Here is a 22,619-nt window from a genome sequence, read left to right as displayed (position 1 = left end):
TAAAACTTCCCAAAAAACTCATATTAGGGTGTAATTTGGCTCCTAAAGCTAAAGAGGTTTCAAAAGAGGCAATTTCATCAGGAATTTCACTATCACCCAATCCATTTATTTACACCAAAGATAAAGAATGGCTGCATTTAAATCAGGCAATGTAATTACAACATCAAATCAATTCTGAATGGCGAGTTGTAAAAATACAAAAGTAATGATTAAAACTGTAAATCCCCCCCCTCCTCACACACATACACAACTTTCTCATGCCAAAACTTTAGGCAGCCTAAAACCTATGATAGAATTAAATTGGGAACTTCATGTTGGAAGTTCCAAAGAATTTACAGAAAATCCAGATCAATCTATCAGATGTTTAATGATTTAAGCAGGTTACGAAGCAGTTTAAAACTTAGTATACTAAATAAAACTTTAAAAATGCACAGCAATTATTTTTTAATAACCTTAAAGATGGGAAACAATTTAGAACACAGATTCAATAAAGTAATTTGCTCGATAATCAACTTCCTATATCTAATATAATTCCTAATATAGCAGAACCCCTAAGTATAATCTTTGAAAAAGCTTTCATGACCAGCTCCCTTCCCAAACTTTGGTCACTAGCCACGGTCATCCCTGTCTTCAAAAAAGGAGACCCCAGCCTAGTTGAAAATTACAGACCAATCACTATGCTGTGTCACCTGCAATACCTGTATTCCACTTATGACTGTATGACTATAACTTGTTGCTGGCAAACCTTATGATTTATATTGATATATTGACCATCAATTGTGTTGTAAATGTTGTACCTTGATGAACGTATCTTTTCTTTTATGTACACTGAGAGCATATACACCAAGACAAATTCCTTGTGTGTCCAATCACACTTGGCCAATAAAATTCTATTCTATTCTATTCTATGTACTGGAATCTATCATCAACCAATCCATTACCCTCCACCTAGAAACAAACAACCTACTCTCCAATAAACAATTTCGTTTCAGAAAAAAAAATCATGTAATTTACAACTTCTTCACTGCAAAAACATATGGACTACAAATCTTGATCAGGGCAAAGCAATAGATGCAATCTATATAGACTTCGGTAAAGCTTTTGACTCAGTAGTACATGATAAACTTCTCCTAGAAACTAAAATCCTACGGCATCTCAGGACCCCTCCACAATTGGATACCAATTTGCCTGTCAAACAGACAACAAGTGATCAAAATTGGCAATGCTATATCAAATCCTGTCCTGTCAGAAGTGGCGTTCCCCAAGGCAGCGTTCTTGGACCAACATTCTTCATATTATACATTAATGATCTCTGTGACCAAATTACAAGTAATTGTGTTCTCTTTGCTGATGATGTCAAACTATTTAACACCACCAACAATACAACTACCCTTCAAAAAGACCTTGACTTTGTATCCGAATGGTCTAAAAATTGACAACTCCAAATCTCTACCAGCAAATGTTCAGGCTTGCATATTGGAAAAAAGAACCTAAACACAAAGTACAAGCTTGATGGACATTACCTTACAGATGACCCCCACCCTGTTAAAGACCTTGGAGTTTTCATATCAAATGATCTAAGTGCCAAAGCCCACTGCAACTACATCGCAAAAAAGGCTTTAAGAGTTGTAAACCTAATCTTACGTAGCTTCTTCTCCAAAAACACCACACTACTAACCAGAGCATATAAAACATTTGCTACACCAATTCTTGAATACAGCTCGACTGTCTGGAACCCATACCACATTTCTGACATTAATACAATTGAACGTGTCCAGAAATATTTTACAAGAAGAGTTCTCCACTCCTCTGAGCGCAACAAAATACCTTATGCCACCAGATTTGAAATCCTGGGTTTAGAAAATTTAGAACTACGCCATCTTTGACATGACTTTAGTTTAACTCATAGAATCGTCTATTACAATGTCCTTCCTGTCAAAGACTACTTCAGCTTCAATTGCAACAATACACGAGCACACAATAGATTTAAGCTTAATGTTAACCGCTCCAATCTTGATTGCAGAAAATATGACTTCAGTAATAGAGTTGTTAATGCTTGGAATACACTACCTGGCTCTGTGGTCTCTTCCAAAACCCCAAAATCTTCAACCAAAAACTGTCTACTATTGACCTCACCCCATTCCTAAGAGGTCTGTAAGAGGCGTGCATAAGAGCACAAGAGTGCCTACCGTTCCTGTCCTATTGTTTCCTTTTGTTATATCAATTAATATAGTTATTACATACTCATATAGATTTGCTTATATATTGTATAGTTATTTCATGCTTATACGTATATATACTGTGTGACAAAATAAATAAAAATGATATTTTAAGATTCAGGGGGATCCGGGGGGCGGGAAGAGGACAGAAGGAATAATGGAACATTTGGTCACCTGCATTAGTACTATAGAGTTATGATACAAAATTCTCCAGTTTTCTAATGAAGAAAATAGTTTATGAAACTGTAGGCAACTTCTTCAATGGAACAAGCAGTTTTGTGGTTGTGAGTGCAAAAGTCAATAATGCGTACTAATTTGCAGTAATCATCCTGCAAGGGGAGGTCCCCAATGATTCAAATGTCAATAAATGCCAAATCCATCACAAAGAGCAAAATTAATATTGGCTAGCAGCAGTGTTGAAATGCAGCCAGTTCTATCCAGCTTGGCCGAACCATGTGGTGGAGGCGGGAGGCTCCTCCCCCCCCAGATGTCATCACATCCGTTTTTGAACCTTTGCACATACGCAGAAGGTTCTGCACATGTGTGGAGGAAGTGCCTGTGGATGCTCACATTTGTGAACTGGTAGCAAAGGTAAGTGGATTTCACCACAGGATAGCAGTGGATAGTAGAATAGAAGAACTGAAAAAGATAACAAAATGCCAAAATTATATTATGGCCTAAATCAGGGGTGTCCAAACTTTTTTGAGTGAGGGCCAAATACAGAAAAATAAGCAAAGGCCCGGGCCACGGGGGGGGGGGGGGGGGAAGAATGGGCGTGGCTTATTTTGGGGTGTGGCTTGGTAGTCATGTGACTGGTGGGCGTGGCTAACTGCTCATGTGACTGAGTGGATGTGGCTATGGGCATAGAAACTACTCAGAGGGCTAAAAAAAGTAATTTTTGACCAGTCCTCACACTTATGACCATCCTCACATTTATGCCCATTGCAGCATTTTTAACAACCATATCACTCATTTCACAACTGCTTCTCTTCACCACAGTTACAAGATAGGGTGCAAAATGTAAAGATAGTTGTACGTGTGAGGACCAGTCAAAAGTGTGAGAACCTGTCAGAAATCACTTTTTTCAGCCGTCTGGGTAGTCCCTATGCACAGTTTAGGCTTAAGTATACTATATGTGTGTGAGTTATATATATGTGCATGTGTATCTCTATGTTTGTGTACTTGTGTGTTTGTGTTATGTTGATTTTTAATGTTAATTTTTTAAATATAATTATTCAGAAAGGCATGCGGCTGGACAACAAACAGTATATAAGCCTAGTTAATTCATGTGTGGCCCGGGCCACACACAAGAGGTGACATATTGACACATGATTACTGTGTGTATTTCTAACTCGCCTATAATGTGAAGAACATTGCTCTCAGTGGGAGCAGTGATGCTGTCCTTTGGATTGAAGGATGGCTGGGATGTCAGGAGAAAGTTTGGTGGTTGAGACACGAAGGACTTCACAGAGATGGCTATCAGTCATTCTGGATCTCAGTCTGCTTTTGTTCTGATTTAACAGAGAAAATGTTTGTTCACATATGTATTTTGAGCCGAACAGGCTCATCATTCTTTTTGCATGGCGTCTCATCAGAGGAAACTTGGCATGATCCAAATTCTGATAGAAGTCAGGGAGGGAGAGAAGCTGATGTTGACTCTTCAGAGAATCATCACATTGCATTTCAATCAGTTCTAACTGCAGACTCTCCTCCACTTCTTCTGCATCCACCAGGAAGGGGGTCGAGAACAGCTTGATTTGTTTTTCAATGACAGAAAAATCTTGAAAACGCTGGTTGAATTCTGTCACGAGAGATGTAATTATAGAAACATATTTCTCCTTTTTAGCAGAAAGATCTGCCTTTGGAAAAGCAGACTTGATTTCAGACAGCGCAGGGAAGTGTACAGCATTAAAGCTTCGTAGTTGTGTCTCAAACAGGCGGAGCTTTACACAGAAGGCTTTCATGTGAGGACCTGTATACTGCACGAATCAAGAAGAGAGCCGTGAAAATATTTGCAGATCCCTCGCATCCTGGACATAAACTGTTTCAACTCCTACCCTCAAAACGACGCTATAGAGCACTGCACACCAGAACAACTAGACACAAGAACAGTTTTTTCCCGAAGGCCATCACTCTGCTAAACAAATAATTCCCTCAACACTGTCAGACTATTTACTGAATCTGCACTACTATTAATCGTTTCATAGTTTCCATCACCAATCTCTTTCCACTTATGACTGTATGACTATAACTTGTTGCTGGCAATCCTTATGATTTATATTGATATATTGATCATCAATTGTGTTGTAAATGTTGTACCTTGATGAACGTATCTTTTCTTTTATGTACACTGAGAGCATATGCACCAAGACAAATTCCTTGTGTGTCCAATCACACTTGGCCAATAAAATTCTATTCTATTCTATTCTATTCTATTCTATGTGCGCATACAGGTGTGATACCAGCTGTTCTTTGCCTTGTAGGTTCTTGTTCAGTGTATTCAGATGATGAGTAAGATCAACTAAAAATGCCAGGTCTGCCAGCCACAGAGGGTCACTCAGTTCATGAAGAGGTCGGTCCTTCTCTTTCAAAAAATTGTCGATTTCTGATCTCAGCGAATAAAACCGCTGCAGCACAGAGCCGCGGCTGAGCCAGCGCACATCAGAGTGGTAGAGTACATCCCCGTATTCAGCATCCATGTCAGATAAGAAAGCTTGAAATTCCCTGTGGTACAGTCCTCTAGCTCGAATTATGTTGACAGTTTTTACAACAGTGTTCATCACATCGCCCAGCTGCACAGTCTTGACACTCAGTGTTTCTTGGTGGATTATACAGTGCATCCTAACAGCCTCACCTCCGCTCTCTTTACCTTGACGCACACCATGGATGCCATTCCTTTGCGCCACCCGTCATGGCCGGAGCTCCATCCGTTGTTACTCCACAGAGCTTGTCCCATTTAAGCCCCATCTTTTCAACTGCCTCTGACACAGCGTCAAAATATTTCCACCTGTTGTTGTGCCTTTTAGGCTCATCATATCAAGCAGCTCCTCCGTACAGCAAAATTATCATCGACTCCCGCAAAAAATTAAAAGCTGTGCGGTGTCTGTATGCCTGTGCTCTCATCGCATGCTATCGAGTAAAATCAAAAGCACAAGCTTTTTCTCAGCTGAAGTTTCAGGTTAGCTGACAAGTCCTCGATTCTCCGCACCACTGTATTTCTGGATAAGGTCACGTTGTTGAAATCCTGCACTTTTTCCGGGCACATTACTTCTGTGACTTTGATGAGGCACTGCTTTATGAAATCACCGCCTGAGAACGGTTTGCCATGGTGGGCAATAAGTTTTGCGACTTCATAGCTTGCTGCTGTATGCTTTCCTGTATTTTGTTAGCACGAAATAAAACTGTTGTTGAGCTTGCAGGCTAGCTGCCATTTGCTTGAATTTCTGTGCTTGTTTGGCACCTGTGTACGATGCGTAGCTCTGATGCTTGGTCTCATAGTGCCGACGGACATTATACTCTTTCATCACGGCAACATCTTCATTGCAAATCAAACAGACACACTTTCCGTTGATTTCTTTAAAGAAATATTCATTTTCCCACCGTGTTTGAAATCTTCTACACTCCCTTGCTATCTTGCTTTCTTCGGTGCTGCCATTTCTGGTGACTCGTGGTAAATATTTAGGACTATATCAGAGGCCTGAAAACCTGGGACATTACAATACAGATGGATACAGTCAGTCTACTAAAAAGCAACAATATGTGGATATCATCTACATTTAAGGGGGGGAAATGTTTCATATTCATTCATCTTGTTAGTGTCAAACTTGGTCCCTTAAGACTTGTGGACTTCAACTCCCAGAGTCCCTCAGCCAGCAAAGCTGGCTGAGGAACTCTGGGAACTGAAGTCCACAAGTCTTAAAGAGACCAAGTTTGGACACCCCTGATCTTGGCTTTTGTTTTGTATTTGGTATGAACTTGAAACTCCCTTCGTTATTCCCTGCCCGAGGAAGGCGAGGACAGAGCTGCTGGGCCGGGCACGGCCAGCAGCCTCTTTCGCGCTTGCCGCCGCCCCCCCCCCTCCCTTCATTATTCCCTGCCCGAGGAAGGCGAGGACAGAGCTGCTGGGCCGGGCACGGCCAGCAGCCTCTTTCGCGCTTGCCGCCGCCTCCCCCCCCCTTCGTTATTCCCTGCCCGAGGAAGGCGAGACAGAGCTGCTGGGCCGGGCACGGCCAGCAGCCTCTTCGCGCTTGCCGCCGCCTCCCCTCCTTCGTTTTCCCCTCCCGGAGGAAGGCGAGGACAGGGCTGCTGGGCCGGGCACGCCCAGCAGCCTCTTCCGCGCTTGCCGCCGCCCCCCCCCCCCTCCCTTCGTTATTCCCTGCCCGAGGAAGGCGAGGACAGAGCTGCTGGGCCGGGCACGGCCAGCAGCCTCTTTCGCGCTTGCCGCCGCCTCCCCCTCGCCGTTATTCCCTGCCCGAGGAAGGCGAGGACAGAGCTGCTGGGCGGGCACGCCAGCAGCCTCTTCGCGCTTGCCGCCTCCCCTCCCTTATTCCTGCCCGAGGAAGGCGAGGACAGAGCTGCTGGGCCGGGCATGGCCAGCAGCCTCTTTCGCTTGCCGCCTCCCCTCCCTTCGCTATTCCTGCCCGAGGAAGGCGAGGACAGAGCTGCTGGGCCGGGCCCGCCCACCAGCCTCTTTCGCGCTTGCCGCCGCCTCCCCCCCTCCCTTCATTATTCCCTGCCCGAGGAAGGCGAGGACAGAACCCCTCCTCACCTGTTTCTCGATGGCGGCCCGAGGAAGGCGAGGGTAGAACTGCTGGGGGCAGGCACGGCCAGCAGCCTCTTTCCCGCTCGCCGCCTCCTCTGCCCCCTCCCTTCATTATTCCCCGCCCATGGGGAGGAGCCGCGAGCCTCGCAGCGCGAAAAGGGCCATTTTAAATTATACTTCCAGAATTTGCTGCGGGCCAAAAAAAACTGACCCGCGGGCCGCAGTTGGCCCGCGGGCCGTAGTTTGGACACCCCTGGCCTAAATTAACCATGGTGATCCCAATGGCTAGCAACACACTGGGTACCATATAATATATATATATATATATTTGATGGCTCCATTTAAATCAAAAGGTTTGATTTAAACATAAATGCACCAATATATTATGATGTCCTAAACTATTGGAAAGAACTTGATGTATATGATGATCAACTACAGCTAAAGAATTATGATTTCACATTGTTGGGCATTCTCTTCTTCCTAGCTCAGTGAGCCACCATCTTGAAGTCCCTTTAGGGCTTGTGTGCCCTGCGGAAGATGAAAGCTACGCCACAAGTTCAACTACACTGGACAGGTTTCATCTGAGCATGTCCCATAAACAATACGACATAATTTGAAGATCATAATTTATCCTTAGCAGATCAATTGTTACCCAGATAAACAAGACTATGTGAGGTGTTGGGAGTTCTTGGACATCTGTTAATAAATGAGCTTCAGAACTTAGGACAATTCTGAACCAGCAGCTGCAGGACTACTAGAAGAAAAGCTCTTTACCTATCACAAATACACAAAGATTAACACATCATTGGCATTGACAAAATCATCAACAGTCAATTGCAAAGACTAGCTTAATTACATTTGCAATTAAACTTTTAACACTACAAACAACATTGCCTATCCCAAATCCTTGGTAGGTGGATAAAAATGCCAAATTATTCTAAACATTTGATTGACTATGTAGCCAACCATAATAATATCCTTAAAACATAATAATCTAAGGATAAAACAAAATACTAAAACTCAAATTTTGCAGGCATAAACCTAGACTGATTTCAGAGAAGATTATTCTAAATAGATATTTAAAGAATTACTATAAATTAAGTAACTATCTTTTAGCCTTTGGACATACAATTCTTCTGGACTAGATGTGACTAGGATGAAAAAGTGGTCAAAGCCAAGATAAAAATGAAAATGTGGTTTAAATTTAATTAAGTTACTCTGACCTCTCTTTTAAGTATTTAGTGATTTCTTGTTTCTGTCACATTAAAATTTAATGGCAATTTTAAGAAATATGATGGAGGTTGTCTTTCTATAGTCACCTGCAACTATTGAATCCAATATTATGTCCCTCCTACATCAAATTGAGTTTAATAATCTTTCTAACAAAGATTATTTCTTTCTGATTATCTTTCTGATAATCTGAAAAAGTGAATTATCTTTCACTTTGGACTAAAGTTTAACCAGAATAAAATACACTATTATTATTTATCTTCCTTTCTTTAGGATGACAAAATTTAACCTTAACGAAAGGATTCAAACCACAACTACCATATTATGATCATGTTCATGATAATAATAATCATTTCATCTTATCTAAGATCTTTTTAAAAATATTAAGGAAATTTAATAAAAATATACCCTCACCCTCCCTTCTAAAAGAACACATGACACATAGCTCTGCAATAACTTTTCTAAAGCAAGGATTCCTTCACCAAGATTAGATTTTCTATATACAGACCATTCATCAGGTGCATTTCTTAAGCTTGTCTTACAACAGCCTTTCCTAACCTGGTGCTTTGCATTTTTTGCAACTCAATAGCATGGACACAAGCTTTGTTCATGGGAAATTATGAAAGCTGGTGTACAGCCTATCTGTATGCCATCAGATTGGGGAAACTAATTTAGAACAAGCAGAAAGACATACATTATGCAGGATCTAGCTATCTCAATTCTGTGCATCCAGCTTTGAAAAAGATACCAAAACATAATGAAACAAGACCACCCACAGGGAGACAACACAAGCCTCATCCTATCTACCTGGCACTGATCTTTATTTAAACACTTCAGTTCAAAGGAAGTCTTGGGATCTTTGCCATCAAACATCTACTGCCAGGAAATTATGAAGAATCACATAATTAATTTTAGAGGAAAATGCCAGCAGAGAGTTCTAGTAAACATGGTTTTCAAAGAGATTGCTCTTCTTCCGGACATAACTTACATAGATCAGAATACATAACATTGCTTTATTTAGGAAAAATAACCCCAGTGGAGAAGCTACCACAATGAAGGTAATGTACATAAAAGTAAGATACTGTAATAATATTTTAATGTTACTTGGGTTTCATCTGATAACTTTTATTCTACATCATTTAGTTTTTTATTTTATTTTAACTAATTCTGCTTATAAATTGAGAAGTCTATAATCAAAAAAACTTTAAAAAACTTTAAAATACCCTCCCTTAAATACTTCTTCAGTTACAGAGCAGGTAAGCTATCTGGCAGTACATGACAGGTCACTGATCAAACAGAGCATCTCTTTATCTAAGGTGAATTGCAAAAAGCAGCTAGGTGTCTCCTATGTACATAACACTGAATAAATATAGTTGCACAATTACCTACATAGTATGCGTTTTGGAAGAAAGAATGTATAAATTTCTCTGTTGTTACTGAGAGAGCATTTGGTACAATTGGTTTTGTATTTCTACATTGTTTTCAGCAGGAATTTAACTGATTTAAAAGAATGACTTCATCGTTCTCATGACAGCCGAAATTTACCAGTGAGCTTGGAGCTCCACCAGCTCTTTCCTACCCACTGATCAAAGTGAGTTAAATGACCAGCACTCTGTCTTTAAAAAGTTATTACCTTAAACAAGAGTTCATTTCATGCAAAATGGATTTATAACTCCTCAAACAAAATAAAAATAAACACCCCTCCCCCCAATATTGCACATTATCATTACAGGAACTACCATGGCAAAACTGATCAGCAGGAATATTGCATTCACAGAATGAACGACTAGTTGTTTTTTTAAAGTATACTTTATGAGTGTACTTTACTATGAAAACAAAACTGAATGTGTATAAAACATTTTAGCTATACTTTACATTAGAAATACATGAAGTGCTTAAATTAATATTATAAAACTATCAATGATAGAACAGCAAGGTTATTTCTGTAGTTTGTGGCCTTTAGCAAGTCACATTTAGACCATAAAAATTTAGAGGATGAGTGAAAAATGGCAAGAAGGGGAAGAAAAGAAACAAGATAAATACTATAATGGAAGTGGGTCTTAAACTAGCTTTTAGATGAGTACAATGGTAAGTAACTATATCTATAACCATTTAGACTTCAAAATGCCAAGCAAACCTCCACACAAAATAATTATTAAGCCACAGGTTTTAAAAACACGAAAACTTCAGGTACTTTTTTCTTTTTTGAAGCGAAAAAGTACTGGGTTAAGATACAGGGATGGTTACAGGATATACAAAATGCCAAATTGAACTGAACCCAGAAACATTTCTCTTGGGAATGCTTAAGATAAAACGTGATTAAAAAAACAAGATATTTGATTTTGCACATTCTAACAGCGGCAAGGATTGCGTTGGCGCAATATTGGAAACTCAGTAACATACCAGCAGAGAGTCTGATTATTCAAAAAGTATATGGTTGCGCAGAAATGAATAGGCTTACCATAGAATTACAAGCAAAAGAAGATTCAGAATACTATGCAGTCTGGGAAAACTGGTACACATGGATAATCAATAGAAATAGAAAATAATATATATATAAGGCTATTGATGATTAGATATCTATAGTGTATATAGAAATTATATGGAAAGGAGATCCGAAATATACAATAATGTCACCGTTCTGTTGAATATGTACAATTGTTATAAAAAAAGAAAATTGTAATAAAAATAAACTTAAAAAAAAACACACGAAAACTGTTCTCCCTTCCAATATTAAATTGCTGCCATTAGCTTATTAATTTAAGAACATCTTGATTATTTATACAGTTCGAATTAAATCCTAAGGTCTGTGGTATGATTTATAATTGTGTTTCTTTAACATCCTGGTGAAAGAGAAACAGAATACTTACGCAGCCCCCAGCAAGAATTTCTGCTGGAAAAGGAACAGATCCATCTTTTTGCATAAATTTGTCTCTCACAAAATCGTTTACCTTAAAAACAATTAAAATAAACATATATAAACTTTTAAATTTAAAGTGTCAATATACATTTTGAAGTATACATTTTAAGTTCATCAGCAATAGCGTTTGTGTATGCATCGTTGGGTGGGTTTTACTCACCTTGGAACAGATTAATAGCACAAGAAGAATTCTAATATCAGAAGGTATTTATACATTTAAAAAATTAAGCTTTACATCCACACATTTCTGAATTATACTTCAGAAAACATACTACTAGTCAGTCTGAACAATGCTTTCTACAAATATATTTTTGTAGAACTATTTTGTAGAATTAAAATGTTAAAAAGAAATCTTATTTTAAGCTATTACAATTTAATATTTGAACTGCTGTATATTGGCAACTTAATTAATGTCTTAACAAGTCTCTTTTTCTGCAATATTTCAGTTAAAAGGGCAATAAAGTAAAAAGTAGTAATAAAGTGTTCTGCTTTTTTAAAAGAAGAATATAAAGGTCCTGAATCAAACTTTTAATCTGAAATTGCCACATGAAAGATTCTCAAAGAATCTTTCAAAAGAATCAAAAGAAATTAAATCACAAACATGTAACCAATATATTATACAAGTATAGTTTTGCCCAAGCAAAATATTCCGATGCATACTTTAAGCATATAACCAAAATAACTCTTTCTACTAGAAATTGAAAATAATGTATTAAGAATGAGTCAACGTTTTGCTCTGAACTTACAGTAAGCTTTATGGCCTTTTCTGGAGCTACCCCCAGGAGCTGTGGCAGAAGACCTATAAAATATAAAAAATATAGCAGTTAAGTTGATCAAGAAATAGATTGTTATTAATTTTTCTTCTTAAGGGGAATGGCATCTTAAGAGAAATTTTCAATTATTACGTTTAGCAAGATTATCTGTGTGGATATTATATAAAATACCCTTTACACACACACAATTCAGCATTGCTTTGATTCAAACAATAATTATATATGCTCAGAAATACGAGAAAATTATAAACGTAATTGAAAAACTTTTATGTTTCACTTAGTTTTGTTTGGACTCTTATAAAAATACTGTATTAGTTTTTCTTACCCATATCTCCAAAACCAGGAGAACAAAGTAGGTGTCAGCCCTGAAGCCATTTTTGGGGAGCATCTTCAGGGCTGCCACAGCAAAGCTAGATGAAGCTGTGGGAATTTAAAGAGGAAAGTAGAGATAGCTGGGGGATGTGTAATTAAAATAACATTCTTTCTTGTGAGAGCCAAGGATGCTCTACCAGGTGTTGAAAGGGCATGGATCAAAGCCAGCTGGGGTTGGGACTATGACCTGATTGGATCATGTGATGGACATGTGACCTGGGAAAGCAAAAACTTTGAGCTTTGATTTGGATGGCAAAACCTTGAATCTTTCAAAGTTGGATTTTCACCAGCTGCCAATATGATGTGTGCTTACTTTGTGCTTACTTTTTAAAAAAACTCTCTAGTAATCTAGCAGAACCCCTAAGTATAATCTTTAATATAGCTTTTACTACCAGTTCCCTTCCCAGTCTCTGGTCACTAGCCACAGTCATTCCAGTTTTCAAAAAAGGCAACCCCAGCTTAGTTGATAATTATAGACCAATCTCCCTATGTTGCGTCGCCTGCAAGGTTATGGAATCCATCATAAACCAATCCATTACCTTACACTTAGAAATACACAACCTTCTCTCAAATAAATAATTTGGCTTCAGGAAAAAATTATCTTGCAATTTACAACTTCTCCACTGTAAAAACCTATGGACTACAAATCTTGACCTAGGTAAATCAATAGATGCAATATACATAGACTTCTGTAAAGCTTTTGACTCAGTGGTACATGATAAACTTCTCCTAAAATTAAAATCCTATGGCATTTCAGGACCCTTACACAACTGGATATCTGCTTTTCTGTCAAACAGACAACAAATAGTTAAAATTGGTAATGCTCTATCAAATCCTGTTCCTGTCAAGAGTGGTGTTCCTCAAGGCAGCGTTCTTGGACCTACTCTCTTTATAATATACATAAATGATCTTTGTAATCATATCTCAAGTAACTGTGTTCTCTTTGCTGATGATGTCAAACTTTTCAACACCACTGACAATACATCCACAATTCAAAAGGACCTTGATCATCTAACTGCTTGGTCTAAAATTTGGCAACTACAAATCTCAACCAGTAAATGCTCAGTCTTGCATATTGGAAGAAAGAACCCAATCACAAAGTACATGCTTGATGGACATTGCCTCGCAGATGACCCCCACCCTGTCAAAGACCTTGGAGTTTTTATATCTAACGATTTAAGTTCCAAAGCCCACTGCAACTATATAGCTAAGAAGGCTCTAAGAGTTGTTAACTTAATTTTCCGTAGCTTCTTTTCAAAAAACACCACGCTACTGACCAGAGCATATAAAACATTTGTTAGGCCAATTCTTGATTACTGCTCTCCTGTCTGGAACCCATACCATATATCTGACATCTACACAGTTGAGCGTGTCCAAAGGTATTTTACGAGAAGAATTCTCCACTCCTCCGAAACTAATAAAATACCTTATTCCACCAGACTTGATATCTTGGGTCTAGAAAACTTGGAACTTTGTCGCCTTTGACAAGATCTGGGTTTAGCATATAAAATCATCCGTTGTAATGTCCTTCCTGTCAATGACTTTTTTAGTTTCAATAACAATATCACAAGAGCTACCAACAGATTTAAACTCAATGTCAACCGCTCCAGTTTAGATTGCAGAAAACACGATTTCCGTAAAAGAATTGTATATACTTGGAATGCATTACCTGACTCTGTGGTTTCTTCTTATCACCCCAAAGGCTTTACTCAAAAACTGTCCACGGTTGACCTCACCACTTTCCTAAGAGGACTCTAAGGGGCGTGCATAAGAGCACAAACGTGCCTACCGTTCCTGTCCTACTGTTTCTTCCCCTATGTATATATATATTTTTAGTACCTCGTTTCTCCTCATATATACGTTCATATATTATATAACCCTTTATGCAACGCTTGTATATATATATTGTTATATTGTTATGACAAATAAATAAATAAATAAAATAAATAAATAAATAAATAAATATCCCAAATAAAATTATGCTCTGAGAAAACTCTAGGCCTCAGAGTTTTGACTGCTTTGGGGTTATTACTTGGAACCCTGACAGTGGGCTGATAGACAGAATGACAATGATTGCCGAAGATAGTTACTGTTTGCTCCTATAGTTAAGAATCTGTATTTTCTGAATTTCTTACTTCAGCCTTCTTCTCTCCTCTTTCACAACTACATAAAAATATACATAAAATAGATCCTAGCATTGCTGGTGTAACTTGCATTGTGGTCTTTATTTACTTATTTATTTACTTATTTATTCTGCCTTTCCATCATAATGAATACTAAGGACAACCACATAAAAATATACACAAAATAGATCCGAGCATTGCTGGTGTAACTTGCATTGTGGCCTTTATTTATTTATTTGAATTATGTTCTGCCTTTCTATTATAATGAATACTAAGGACAGCTGATAACATTTAAAAAGACAAAAATTAATACTAAAGTACCAATTATAATTTGTTTTCATAATGTGCTATGCAATACAGGTTGTGTAAAAGGAAGCCATACTTCCAAAATCCAATCTCATTTTTGTGATAGCTCCTCATTTATCAACTTCTAAGATGCAGGCAACCTGATGGTCTCCAGATTTCCACATGGAAACCTAACATGTAATAGTTAGAGCTGATGGAAGCTGACAGTCCAAAATACTAGAGAGATTAGATTATCTGTTTTTGCCTCAGTGAGTGAAATTACATGCAGATGTGCTATTACCAATATGCACATCTTCTACAATGTCCCACTAAATTCAGTGGACTTTATTCTCAAAGAAGTGTGCACTGAAATGCAGTCTGTTGTGTAGACAAACAAAATGCCACGTCTGGCCAGTTTTTAAGGTGTGGATCTAGGTTGGTAGCCATGAACCCCATGCTCAGTCATTAGAATCTGCTCTTATAAGAATCATATGAAAAAGATAGGAAATTGCTTTGTCGAAAACAACTGGAGAACCATTAATAATTCAGAACTACTCTGCTCATGTTTTGTCTTTATCTTTTGTAAATATAACAATTGTGAAAAGAAAGATGAAACACTTGAACCTAATAGAAACATAGCCAGGGATTGTCTATTGACTTTTGAGTTAAAATCTCCTGAGTCAGAATTGCATCACAGGATAAGGAATTATCTAGTCAAAAATTTATTTATTACTTTTATGAAATTCTGGATAAATAATAAAAAAGTGAATTACTGAAATGGAGCAAATGACCAAAAAATGGGGAAAGCAAAAGAAATTTTTTTTTGTAAGACTGGAAACTTTATACAGATAGTCCTCGGCCTACTACCATAATGGAGCCCAAAATTCCTGTTGCTAACACAGAAGTTAAGTGAATTTTGCCGTAATTTACAACTTTTCTTGCCACAGTTGTTAAGTGAATCATTGCATTTGTTAAGTTTGTATCACGGATACTAAGGGAATCTAGTTCCCTATTAACTTGTTTGTCAGTAGATCACATAATGTGATCACGTGGTCTCCGCACACAGCAACTGTACTAAATATGAACCAGTTGCAATGTATCTGAATTTTGATCAGGTGGCCTTGGTGATGCTATAACAGTGTTAAGTATGAAAAATAGTCATAAGTCACTTTTTTCAGTGACGTAACTATAACAAATGGTTATAAATCAAGGACTACCTATCTAGAGATTTGAAAAGAAAGAAAACAAATGAAGTAACATAATAACAGAGTTGGAAGGGACCTTGTAGGTCTTCTAGCCCAACCCCCTGCCCAGGCAGGAAACCCTACACCATTTCAGATTATCCAACATTTTCTTAAAAATTTGGCTATCCAACATTTTCTTAAAAATTTCCTGTGTTGGAGCATTCACAACTTCTGCAGTCAAGTTGTTTCACTTATTGATTGTTCTAACTGTCAGGAAACTTCTCCTTAGTTTTAAGTTGCTTCTCTCCTTGATTAGTTTCCACCCATTGCTTCTTGTTCTACCCTCAGGTGCTTTAGAGAATAGTTTGACTCCCTCTTCTTTGTGGCTACCCCTGAGATATTGGAACATGATTCATGCGTTTGAGGACTGAAAAATATATGGACAAAGTGACAGGTTTGTATAACATCTAAAAGGGAAGGACTATAAGATTATAATTATCTGCTGCTGGAGATAATTGGGACTTTCTGTTAGGGTATTTCATAACTTTAGTTTCTTTCCTTTCTTAATAATAATAACAACAGAGTTGGAAGGGACCTTGGAGGCCTTCTAGTCCAATCCCCTGCCCAAGCAGGAAACCCTACACCATCTCAGACAGATGGTTATCCAACATTTTCTTAAAAATTTCCAGTGTTGGAGCATTCACAACTTCTGCAGGCAAGTCGCTCCACTTATTAATTGTTCTAACTGTCAGGAAATTTCTCTTTAGTTCTAAGTTGCTTCTTTCCTTGATCAGTTTCCACCCATTGCTTCTTGTTCTACCCTCAGGTGCTTTGGAGAACAGCCCGACTCCCTCTTCTTTGTGGCAACCCCTGAGATATTGGAACACTGCTATCATGTCTCCCGTAGTCCTTCTTTTTATTAAACTAGACATACCCAGTTCCTGCAACCGTTCTTCATATGTTTTAGCCTCCAGTCCCCTAATCATCTTTGTTTCTCTTCTCTGCACTCTTTCTTGCACCTATTTCTTTTTTTTTTATTCACCTTTAGATTTGACTTCTGTATACAAACTCTCAACAAATACAAATAAAAAAGGAAGGAAAGCAGATATGGTGAACTACTGATCTGTCAATCTGACATAAAAGGTGAAGGTTCCTGTCGCACATACGTGCTAGTCGTTGCTGACTCTAGGGGGCGGTGCTTGTCTCCGTTTCAAAGCTGAAGAGCCAGCACTGTCCAAACACGTCTCCATGGTCATGTGGCTGGCATGACTCAATGCCAAAGGCACGCAGAACGCTGTTACCTTCCCACCAAAGATGGTCCCTTTTTTTTCTACTTGCATTTTTACATGCTTTTGAAACTGCTAGGTTGGCAGAACCTGGGACAAGTAACGGGAGCTCAGCCCGTTACACAGCAGCACTAGGGATTCGAACCGCTGAGCTGCTGACCTTTCGATCGGCAAGCTCAACGTCCTTACCCCTGAGCCACTGCGTCCCTCAATCTGACATACAGATACTAAAATTCTAGAATTAGGGTTGGAATAAAGAGATGTATTGAGAGATGGATTCTGTATTCTTAAAAAAAAAACTTCTATTAATGACTTGGGAAAAGAGAAAATGCTGCAGATGACACAAAATTAGATAGGACACTTAATATTATAGAAAAACAGAAATGAGAACCAGAACAATCTCATTAAATCAAGGAAACAGACTGAAAGCAAAAAAATTTAGAAAGGGAGAAATGGAAAGTTATGCACTTAAAAAATAAAATGAAATACATAGGTGATGCCTGGCTTGGTAGTAAGTACTTAAAAATACTTTGTAGTTGATTTCTAAATGAATATGAATTAGGAGTGTGAAATAGCTTAAAAAAACCAATTTTAATTGCATCAACAGAGATATAGTTTCCAAATCACAGGAATTAATGCTTTATTCCTTTAATCCCTACCTCAAGTATTATATCCATTTCTGTATACCAAAATTTAAGACCACCTGTATTATGGTCAGGAAGAGGAACAGGGATGATTGAGGACTATAAATTAAGTCCTACTGAATTTTACAGGAGCATGAATGTTTTATCTAAGAAGGAAAAACTGAAGGATAGCAGTCCTCAAGAATGGGAAAGGATGTGTATGAAAAAGATCAAGATCTCTTTATTATAATCCCAAATGCAAAATACAGAATATTGGATTTAAATTATATTAAATTAATTAATTTAATTAAATATATCAATTCCAACTGAATTTTAAAAATCTTTGAAAGAGTAGAAATTTCAACTATTTAAGAATGGAACCAATTACCTATCTATCACTTGAGCCAGTTGTGAAAAACAGGATGAAAAGCTTGAACCTAATAGAAATACATCCAGGGATTGTCTATTGACTATGAGTTCAATAGACTCAAAGATCAAATCAAACAGAAGTTGGACAGCTTACACCGGGGATGCTTCTCTATATCTTATTTCTGTAGTTTGATGGTAAAACCAATACTTTCATCAGCCATAAAGAAGCAAAATGGACTGATAATTTTACTTAATATAAACCGATTTGAATATTAAAGCATTCCTTCCACCAAATATATTTATGTATTTAGAAAGGCCTATATACCACTTTTTAGTTGACCTTTCAGAGTTGTTTTCAGGGCCAGAGTAAAATATAATAAATTTAATTAAACACACACACACACACACACACACACACACACACACACACACACAATCACATTTGGAGTATATAAAATAAATTATTAAGTATACATTTTTATATCTGCTTAAGCTTACATGTTCTATTGCTTAATGAGACTTATTTTAAGAAAACAGTCAAGGAATTTATAGGCTAACATGTCAAATGCTTGAGAAAATAAAAAAGTGTTTGTAGTTTGCTATTAGAGTAACAACACTAGGGAGATTGATGATGTTTCATAATTTTGTAGTTTTATAGCTTATTAAACACAGTTGATAAAAAGGATGTTTTTGCATCCAGCAGAATCATGCTGAATATGATGCAAGCCAGATTAAATTCTATAAGGAAAAAGAGATGTGGATAGATAATATGGAATGACGTGGCAAATCCTTGGCAGCTCCTCTATTAAGGACTGATTCTTAAACCTAATGTTGAGGATCTCGATATGGATGCCTCAATTGCATTAATTGTGTATGGAATGACTGTTTCTTCTTTCATTCAACAGGTCCCAGATTTTTTCTTCTTTTTAAATAGCCTCCTAAGATCCACAAGATGGTATTATTCATGCTCATCAAAGAGAGAAAATTTGAAACCTATGTGCTGTGTGCTATGTTGTGGTAAATAAAATTAATCATTCCAAAGACATACTTAGTTAAATCAAAGCATTTATATTTGGGGTGCATGCTTGTCCAAGTAAATTCTTTTTTTACAATCTAAATTCCTGTTCAATATTTTTGCATTTTATATATAGAATAGAAGGTTGGATAAAATTCAGAACAATTTTCAAAACTTGCCATGCATGGATAAAAAGGAAGATTAGCATAAAATTCCTTGCGTTTGAATAACTTATTGGATTAATATAATTCATAAGAATATAAGGGGCAAACATTAAAGGATTTTCCAGTACACCATAAGTTTGTTTCATTTACAATCATAATGATTTAAAACCAATTTTTAATTGCAAGTAAATGACAATGCTATAAACTGCAGGTTTTAAAATAATAGCCTGAAAAAATTCTAAGACCAACCAAAATGTGCAAACTTAGAAATGCATATATACAGGGTAATGGTGTTCACATGAATTTAATACATTTATGATATTAAATGTGAATTGCACTTTTTAAAAAAATGTGTGTACATGTGTTCAGTTTTTCAATTAGCATTATAGCAATCAACCAGAATCTGAGGCAGAATATTTTAAAACAACATTATTCTTGCATTCTATATCATGTACTCAGAAACCATCAAAACCAGAAGAAAAGCAAAATAATTGAGGAGAGGGGGGTTGGAAATGAAGCATTTGCCAGAAGGAAGCAGATGTAACACTGCAATAGAGCAGATGTTTTGCATCATAAAATCTAATGTTCAATCCTAGGCACATTCAGTGCTTAAAAACAGGTAAAATGACTGGGGAAAAAAACTGGTCACAGTAACAATATTGCATTAATAAATCAGTGAACTGCTTCCAAATAATATGGCTTCACACCCTTTAAATTTTTAACAACAGTGAGCTATGTTAAAATAAGAACTAACACCCCAAAATATAAATGTTGATACTTATAGGGAAGGTAACATAGCAAGCCTTCATTACGAACTGCGCATGTCCAAGATGGCGCCGCCCTGCTGATCGGGGGAGCGGCGACGGGCCTTTTCGGGCTCTGTCCGGGTCTGGGGGGGGCCTTAGTGACATCTTGGGCCCCCGCCCTGATGGAGGAAGATCTAGCCACCCGAAAGAGGGGTGGCTGGGCGCTGTGCGACTCCGAGGGGCGTTGGGAGGAGCCCCGGAGTCACGGCGCCTTGAGGGTAATCCTGGCGGCCTGCCGAGCCGCCGCCGGCCTTTTCGGCATTTTGGCGGCAGCGGCGGGGGGGGCATTGGCATCGCGGACCCCCTGGACTCCTGCCTGGAGGACTCGGCCAATTCGAGGATGGGTTTTGGAGCTGGGCGTCTCCGGGGGCGATGGGAGGAGCCCCGGAGGGGCTGCGCCCCAATGAAGATCTGGAGGGCCGCCCGGGCTCCATCGGCCTCTTTGAACTCTCGGCGGCGGCGGCCTGGTTCTCTTCGTCGGGCGTTGGCGCCGGTGGAACCCTGGGACTGCTGGCGGGACTTGGCGACTGGTGCCCCTTCCCGGATGGTGGGGATTTCAGTGGCCTGCTTGCGGTGGCGATGGACGGGCGGAGGCGGTAGGCAGCGGCGGCCTGCCCCGGTGCTTTGAGGCGGCGGATGGCCCGGTAGGCCCAAGGTGGTTTGTGGCCTTGCCCTAGTGGTGTGGATATCTGGTGGTGCCTGAGGAAGGCCCACGGGCCCAACGGATACCCCTCCATTATTTAACATCTTTAAATAACATCTTTATCATCGTTCCTCCCCCCCTTCTTCCATAGTCCACCCGTGGTTGTTTGTATGGGGTGGTGAATTGACTGAGTCAGCGGTTTGGTCATCTACCGCACATGGATTACCTCTAACTGTTTCCCATCAGGACAGACTGGTCATGGTCACTTTACCATCTGCTTTGTCATCTGCTATCATCTTGACCAGCCCAGGATGGGCCTTTTGCCGGACCTTCTCAGTGATGCGAACATTTACTGCGGCTGACCTACTTGCCCTGCGAGATGCCCCTCTCTCGCGGGTTTGGCCCTCCAGATTATCGAGGGCCCACCTTGAGGACGGGCTTTGGAGTCCCGAGAGGTGGCATGTGAAAAACAGGAGGCTTAGGGGTTTTTTAATTAGTTGTTTTAATAGATTTTTAAAGGGGAGTTTTAATGGGGATTTTAAGGGTTGGGAGGGGGGGAGGGATTTGACGGGTAGGGGAGAGAACCCGTCGGGGAGGGATCCAGCCCCTGTGCTTGTTCGCGACATTGTTACATCTGGTCTGAAGGCAGGGGAGGTTCGGTTCCAGGACTAGAGGGTTGTTCAATCTGTACGGTAAGTGGGAGAGGCAGATATGGCGGAGGGGGGGGCATATCGAGTGTTGGGAGCACGTGCTCGATGTTTGACGGGAATCACGTGCTCCAGCCCCTCAGTCCCTACAGGTTCCTCAGGCGGCCATGATCCTCAGAGCCTGGATCTTGGTTGATGTTATGTAATGCCGGTCCGTGGCTAATAAAGCCCCTGATTTGCGATCTTATTCAGGGGAGTCCGCGGACCTTATGGGCTTTGCGGAGACCTGGTTGGCTCCGGAGGGGGGGGTTCCCCTCGTTGAGCTGTGCCCTCCAGGTTTCCGAGCATTCCATCAGCCGAGGGCCCAAGGTAGGGGTGGGGGGGTGGCGGTTGTCATTAAGGAAGATCTAGAGCCGAGGGAGGCCACTGTCCCTCAGATTGCGGTTGTGAATCCCTCTATGTGAGGTGTGGCCATAGGAATCAGTTGGGCTTGTTGATCGCGTACCTGGCTCCTTGCTGCGTGACCACAGCCCTGCCCGAGCTGTTGGAGGTACTTGCCTCTGTGGCGGTTGAGACCCCCAGACTTATAGTCATGGGGGATTTCAACTTGCCATCCGCTGGCTTGCTATCGACTGCAGCTCGGGAGTTCAAACTTCCATGACGGCCTTGGACCTGATTCGGGTAAATGATGGCCCCACGCACATGGGGGGAGGCACACTGGACCTGATTTATATCTCTGGTCAGTGGTTAAATGATCTGGAATTAGATGATTTAGTAACAGAACCGATGTCATGGTCCGATCATTTTCTCCTTCGACTAGACTTCCGAACCGCCATCCACCATCGCGGTTCCGTCCCAGGCGCCTGATGGACCCTGAGAGGTTCCGGACGGAGCTTGGGCCATTCCCTGAGGATCTGGCCCACGGCACGACTGAGGAACTAGTTGCGGCCTGGGAGCGGGCCACGGCTGGGGCCTTGGACCGTGTCGTGCCTTTGCGACCTCTGACCCGGCGCAGATCTCGTTTGGCCCCTTGGTTCTCCGAGAGGCTGAGGGAGATGAAACGCCGGAGAAGATGTCTAGAGAGCACCTGGAGGTCCAGCCGTTCCGAAGCTGATTGGACACTAGTTAGTTCCTATTCTAGGACCTACCTAGTGGCAATGAGGGAGGCGAGGCGCTCATATGCCTCCACCCTCATTGC

The 22,619-nt window shown here is 39.8% G+C and overlaps 1 protein-coding gene across 5 annotated transcripts in view; it reads right to left on the bottom strand.

Moving 5' to 3' along the window:
- The window catches only part of SLC25A13 (solute carrier family 25 member 13), a 174,907-nt gene that overhangs the window by 36,604 nt on the left and 115,684 nt on the right, over positions 1-22,619 (bottom strand). For all 5 annotated transcript variants that reach the window (XM_058180121.1, XM_058180122.1, XM_058180123.1 and 2 more), the window contains 2 exons: positions 11,878-11,930; positions 11,082-11,162 (listed from right to left, as the gene is read on the bottom strand). In XM_058180121.1, the coding sequence (XP_058036104.1) occupies positions 11,082-11,162; positions 11,878-11,930 (134 nt within the window). The remainder of the gene's footprint in view (positions 1-11,081; positions 11,163-11,877; positions 11,931-22,619) is intronic.

Source organism: Ahaetulla prasina, chromosome 4, assembly GCF_028640845.1.
Source record: "Ahaetulla prasina isolate Xishuangbanna chromosome 4, ASM2864084v1, whole genome shotgun sequence".
Taxonomy (NCBI): Eukaryota; Metazoa; Chordata; class Lepidosauria; order Squamata; family Colubridae; genus Ahaetulla; species Ahaetulla prasina.
Note: the sequence above shows the minus strand (reverse complement) of the source record. Positions and strands in the feature narration are given on the sequence as shown.